Source organism: Aspergillus caelatus (genome assembly GCF_009193585.1).
Source record: "Aspergillus caelatus strain CBS 763.97 unplaced genomic scaffold BDV27scaffold_68, whole genome shotgun sequence".
Classification (NCBI taxonomy): domain Eukaryota; kingdom Fungi; phylum Ascomycota; class Eurotiomycetes; order Eurotiales; family Aspergillaceae; genus Aspergillus; species Aspergillus caelatus.
The window spans coordinates 149,202-155,995 of NW_022475331.1; the positions used below are offsets into that span (position 1 = coordinate 149,202).

General features: G+C 45.0%; 2 protein-coding genes across 2 annotated transcripts; both read left to right on the top strand.

The window, feature by feature from the left end:
- Window positions 1-2,826: 2,826 nt before the first annotated feature.
- On the top strand, window positions 2,827-3,938 carry BDV27DRAFT_126848 (uncharacterized protein). The gene is made up of 2 exons (XM_032066634.1): window positions 2,827-3,754; window positions 3,810-3,938. The coding sequence occupies exon 1, from the start codon at window positions 3,121-3,123 to the stop codon at window positions 3,352-3,354; it is 234 nt and encodes a 77-aa protein (XP_031928580.1). The 5' UTR covers window positions 2,827-3,120; the 3' UTR covers window positions 3,355-3,754; window positions 3,810-3,938.
- A 604-nt stretch (window positions 3,939-4,542) lies between these two features.
- Window positions 4,543-6,325, top strand: BDV27DRAFT_126852 (uncharacterized protein). The gene is made up of 2 exons (XM_032066635.1): window positions 4,543-4,938; window positions 5,019-6,325. Exons 1-2 carry the CDS (start codon window positions 4,876-4,878, stop codon window positions 6,078-6,080), a joined length of 1,125 nt encoding a protein of 374 aa, XP_031928581.1. The 5' UTR covers window positions 4,543-4,875; the 3' UTR covers window positions 6,081-6,325.
- The last annotated feature ends 469 nt before the right edge of the window (window positions 6,326-6,794 follow it).

The window sequence follows — 6,794 nt, forward strand, 5'->3', positions numbered from 1 at the left end:
ATCCATGGTGTTACCGATATCTGCACTATATTATAAGTATTTTATTTCCATTCCTCCAACGCGGGCCAATCTACTGCAATTGAGAGATTTTTGAACCCGGTTAAGAAGGAAATGTTACTTTTCTTTTATCCGCCAGTGCCATACAATAAGTACTATATTAGTAGCACTTACTCCGTAGGTGTCTACAGTCTTGCTACTATGAAAAGCGGGAATGGAAGGTAAGGTGGTTGAGTTACGGAGTACTATGCAATGCAATCCAGAAACCGAGGACGCTAAGGAAGAGATAAGACAGTTGGGGCCAATCAGAATCCTGGTATTTCAATCTTTCAACCAAGAAGATTAGGTTTCCACTACGTCAAGATCCAACCTGGTGGAGCTCTAAACTAATCTAAAAATTAAAGGAATGGCTGCGTTGGCGCTAGTGGGAAACGATTTACACTGCCCACTCGTTTACGCTGATCGGTATCACCTAGTAATTTTCCCATATTCGGTCCTGCTGCTACAAACGCTTTTCAGATTCCGAGAGCTTCCTTTATAGGTCGTAGGCATTGGTACTGTACCCTATTAACTAGAGGCAGGAAGATTCTTAATTGAATCCACGCTGCCTTCCTTTTTTTTTTTTTTTTTTTTTAGGCTACGGAGTATTTTATACCTCTTATTGAAATCCATCCTTTTTTTTTTTTTTTTTTTTTTAGAATAGTATTATAGTACTGCCACTCCAACTCGTTAATCCACGTCCAACCCCGCATTTCCCTCAATCTATATATCTATTCTGCAAAATCACACCGGAAACAAACATCACGCATGACTTTGAACTGTTGGTTTGGATATAGGGTTATGGAGGATCTCGAAACCAAGTTCAACATGGGATCAACATCTAAATTCGTAGGATATCATCCTGATTCCGGGCGCCGTGATTTAATAATAGTAAGCTAACCCATACTCTCACGGATTGCCCAAGATAGCTCTTGGATCCAAAGGAAGAATACAAGCAGTTGCACATCGTGGGAGAATAATTTAGTGAAATCAAATACTTGACTTCTTAGCTCAAACAATAACGATTCGGTACTACAACCGCGTATATTCAATAGATCACCCCACACCTCTTCCAGATATTTCCTGTTCTTCTCATTTCTTTCCCCCTCCTCTCTCTCTAGGGAGGGGCACGGATGAGTAAGTAATGTATGTGTTTTGATAATTCTTTTCCCTTTTCCCCTTCTCCTTCAATTCTTGCGAAGTTGATGCCATTGTCACTAACCCTATCCGCTGGCTTACTCGGTCAGAAGTCGGGAAAAATTTAGAATACTGGAAGAATGGAATCGGTGTCCTGTACTATCCACCTCGTACTTCCACATGATTTCTCTTATTCCGGTCCGTTCGCCCCTTAGTATGGGAAGACCCGACTGGATGGATGTTGTCAAGTGGGGCAGTGCTAGGGTGCAGACTTGGGGTGCTTATCCTGTCTGGACTCTCCCCAAAACAGTTGTTGTTAGAATGCGTAGATGTACTTTTCTCCCTAAAGATACATAGCTATTCCTGATTGGGCCGAAAATGCAGCAAGCTTTACCTTGGGCAAGAGTACTTGGCAGGTACTGAGAATTGCCTTGAGTCAGAGAGGAGATGAAAGCGCAAAGGCCATAAAGTGAACAGAAGAAGAAAAAAAAATAAAAATAAAAAAGAAAGCAAGCTTAAAAGTGGATGTTGTAGTACAAAAGAAGTATGTATTCCATCAGATGAACCGCCCTATAGTTCGTTGCCTATTCCGATGATCATGACACCATAAGGTGATTTACGCCTTAAACACAGTATTTCCTATTATGATGAGATCAAATCTGACATAGTCGCCCCTACTCTCTCACAAACATCAAGAACTAGAGTGTATACGCGGCCTGTGACTGAAGCTATCAGACCATGCAACCAACAGGTGCACTGAGCAATGGATGGACGTCCCCAGTCTCTGCCGCAATACCGAAGGTATTGTGTACTTTTCCCTGACCGTCACTAAAAGTTGCATATCCCACGCTGCCTCAGTTGCAGGCTGTTGGACGATCACCATTAGTACATACCATAACCCCGACGTTCATTATTACAAGCGTATACTCAATATGTATTATTGGCGACCATCGGGTGGGTAAAATTACTGGCACGGAGCAATACCACATGCTGTCCGCCCTGATGCCTGTGCAGGTTTAGCCTCTCAGCAACAGCCTTCCGACAACGGCCAAGCTGAGAGCTTTTCCTCTACGATACAGTGCGTTCTTCCCCCGCCGTCCTCCTCCTCCAACAAATTGGCCCTTCTCCCGGTCCTTCCCCCAATCCTCACCTGACGGCCGTTCAGTCATACACTTTCCCTAGCCGATTTCGGGGGTCCGGGGGGCCCATCGGGCATTCACAGATACATCTGGATTGGCCGGTGGGAGTTTCTACCAGGTCATTTTCTCAGGTCATCAACACCCTTATCAGACGAACTGCTCATCTTCCGATGCTTACTCCGGACTCGATACCATAACTACAATTCTTTGTTTCAGATCAACGCCTTCTTCTGCGACCGGGCCCTTTAATTCCCCCATAATTTCAGGATTTCCCGGGGAAAATCCACCCCCATGACATTCATTGATTGACCCTGGCCAATGAGCACGGGCAACTCAACCAGCACCACCGGGAATATGACCGCATGGGTCTGAAAGTCCTTCTCCCTCTTCGGATATATGCCCGTAGACCTTCCCTTAATCCCGAGTTACTGTGTAGTTTTGATAAAAGCTAAATGCAGATATTAATTTCCTCCAATGCCTTTGTCACTTTCTCTTGGAAATTAACTCCCGGACACGGCACTTGCCCATTCCTATGGGTGAAGGGAGCCCCGACCTGAGGTTGATTACATCTCTAAGAGACGCAGCTAAGGTTTAGCTATCTGCTGGTGTATTCGCGCTCTACGTCAGTCTTGTTATTGGCTAACCAGATGCATCTCTGAAAGGGGATAGTGACTGGTCATCTTTTCTGCGCCATGACCGAACCAGTGGATCTAACACTGAAAGTAAATCCTTTACGATTAGGAGTACAGAGTAATGGGAAAGGATTGAAGGTGGCTCAGGCTTACTCCGTACAGAAGAATCGCTAATAATGCAGGGCCACTTTTGGGTGTATATTGGCTGTGTCACATTGTGTATCCGCCTGATCATATCTTCACTCTCTTTGGGCTCCTCTCAAAAGCTACGGGCATCACATGATCAGCGGAGATGCCAATGTTTCCGGTCCCCCGTTCTCTCCCGACACTTCCTGATCAGTCTTGACCGCTTTAGGTTCACCGGGTGTAAGCCAGTCGATGGAGCGGAAAGCTGCAAGGCATCGGGGTAATCCGGAATGCTGCTTGGAACGGCCGAATAGCGAGTCTGAGTCCGTTTTCGTGCCTCTCGCAGTTGCTCACGTTCACATGAGTTAGAGTGTAGCAGTTTTGTCTTTCCTTTGGTGTGAGTGACAAGGTACTTAGCGCAGGACGGAGTACTTCGTGCCGCTATTGCAACGGACTTTCTCGTTGAAGCGACGCTGCAACTGATTTGGGATATTAAGAGTGTTGCAAGTACGGGTACCTATAGGTGATGTGTAGTACGGAGTAAAATACTCCAGTTTCAGTCGAAGCCGAGTGCATTTTCTGATCCCCTTCGGCATCTGTCTCTTCCTGTATCCTAGTTTTCTCCCAGACTTCTGCATGTCTGATGACGTTTTTATGGTCTGATCCTATATCGTCGCTTACAAGGTATGGCTGTATCTTTCCAGAGAAGCCTTGACGGAATGTCTAATAGTTGGCAAAGCGAGCAAATGATAATACTAGGTCCTTTACTAGCTTTTAGGCTCGCTACTTCCTGCTTGTTTCCTACATCTTTTTGCCAGTTATTAATAGGCTAACTCAATATCCATAGAGCAGACTTTTGGGTATCTTATTGAACCTTAGCCTCAGCGTACTTCGTTCACTGTACCCAGGAAGTAGTGAGCGTACTCAAAATTTTCGTTGGCACGCATCGAAGACACCGTTGAAGATTTCTTTGTTTTTCTAACAGTGAAATATTCGCATACCAACTCCCATGGTCAAAACTAAGGAGTATCTCTGTTTTCTAGAACTAGATCTTCAAGTCATTTACGTCGTGCATATTATAGGTATTATATAGATTTACAGTGGCATACTCTAGTCACCAACCTCTCCATGGTACGCAATCGAATAACACTGCATAGACCAGATTTAGTCATTGCCTTCAGACTACCAGTGATACTTTACAGATGGCCATCCATGACTACCACATTCATATTGAGGTGGTGTACCAAGCGGAGAAGAATTGAAAAACTATAATACCATATAGGATGTAAGAGACGTCCTAGTGAGTTGAGTATATACATATAAGATAATAAAAGAAAGAAAATCAGAAAAAAAAGAAGGGAAACAAAGAGCGAAAGAACAGGGTTATTTCACATACGTTGAGAACCCAAGGCGGATTTAAGGTGGACTTTCCCCACGTAGCCGCGGAGCTTAAACGCTGGTCTAATTGTTTTCTTCGATCATTTCCCCAGTGACTACCGAACGGTCTTCCCACCCGCAAGTTCATTGTCAATTGCCATAAACACTCTTTGACACCTTTTCATCTTGTCCCTTTCTTCTTCTTGGGTAGAAAACAAATTCGCATGGCTTGCGGTTTAGGTCAATTGATCTTGAACATCACAGAGAGAGCTAGTTCTTGAGAACAGCAATCAGCGCGTGTACAAAAGCCGCCGCGTATTCTGTTGCGCTGTATACGATAGATCTAAGCGCAGTTATAATCTAGCCGAAAGAATAATATTAAACTTGGATAATAATAAAGAACCTCGAAAATTCAGGTGATATATTGTATGAGTCTGATCAAGGTTCGACTATCCATGATGCTCTCCCTACCGCTCATCACACCCCGCGATGTATGTGACCTCCTTGATAATCCCTGTCCACATCTAGAGATAGAGAGATGTACAACTGACATATCTTTATACATATTAAGTCCCATGAACTCTGGTTCGGATTCCCCCAACCTTATCGTGCCTCATCCCAACACCAAACAAATGGAGAGACGCAAGGAAGCCTCCGCCGCAATGGTAACAATACCATGAATGTACGTCCGTTTGTCACGTCCGCCACCACCGGTAATGCCTTATCGTCATTAGTCGTCGAAGAACGTGCGCTCCGTGCTCGCAAGAACAACATCGCCTCTTTCGGTTACTCGTGGATCAAACCTGCGGGATGCACCAAGACCATGCTGGGTATGAAAGAGGAAGAGGCGGAGAGGGAGGAAGCACTAGCTGCGGCAGCTGCAGAGATGGCAGCGGTCACTACGGTAGCCGAGGCCGAAGCGGGAGCTGCAGGGATAAATGGGCTCGACCCACAGCATGATGGACAGGATGACACGGGGATGGAGAGGGACTTGGACGATGATATTCCTGACGCAGATGCAGAGGGTCTCGTGGAGGAAGGAGAGGAGGGTCTGGAAGAGGATGATGTTGTTGACGAGGAGGGATACATGGAACGAGATCTGGACGATGATATTCCTGAAGCGTTCCCTGATGATGACGATGACGACCATCAAATCGAGGACGATTTTGATAACCAGCCAGACTTAGATGATGACATTCCCAGTGCTGGAGACATGGATGAGATAGATGACATGAGTGAGGAAGACATGGGCCGCGATTTGGACGATGATATCCCTGAGGCTGCAGAGAACCAGTCCGACCAAGAAGATGAATGGCAACATACCGATACAGATGCCGAACTTGATGACGAGGATGAGGCCAGTTTCTCGCATGATCTTTTTACTGAAAATCTCCGAGCCAGTACAGCTAGCATTCATGGTCTACCTCCAGCACCTGCTCGCGTTCAAGAGACAGAGGCCCAACGCCGGTTCCTCCAGCGTTGGAGTGGCGGCGGCGATGTATTTGACACAAGCGGCATGATGATCGATGAAGATGACCTACATGCATCTGTTACTAGTCAAGGTAGTCGACGAAGCTTGTTCAGCAGATTCCCCAGACGACGAGCTGAGGGACCTAGGGATAGTATTGACTAGACCCCACTGATGGCTAGGTCATCCTATATATTGGCAAATTTATCTATAATTGGGCTATCTTTTAGGGTTGTATGGCGTACTGAATGCAGGCACAGGTCACAGATTGTACATTTGGTGTTCAGTACAAGAAGATTTTGGGACTAGTGACGCTAAGCTGTTTTGAAGTACCTAATACCTTTGGTTGTCTTCCTTCTATCAATAGACTATACGGTACGGACTAGACTTGCCTATTGCACTGTCGCTGCGGATGAGTTCCTTGGTATATTGAGATTTTCACAATAAATAATCCCTTGGCATATATATCTGGGCACTATCGTATTTAAGTCCTGGATCCCTTCAGAAATGTCTTCCACGAACTACATGTGTCGTATATGAATGGAGTAAATACGGTTCTGCTCACTTAAGGCGGACAGTATACCTGATTCACTTGTAGAATGCCTCTAGTTTCAAGAGTAAAACATACACCCTCCGCTTTCTGACAGGGGACTTACAATTGAAAAGATGGATTCCGTTATAGCCATACTCTTTTTATATTCGTCACCAAACAGCTATTATACACATACTAAATAGTACATTAGAAAAGGACCGCCGGACTAGACAGAGCATATTATCCTGAGCTCCACACATGCATTATCATGATAAGGGTAACGAATAGAGCCGCAACCCCAATACAAGAGATATAGCTGGAAAGTAGTAGAAAAAAAAAAAAGAAAA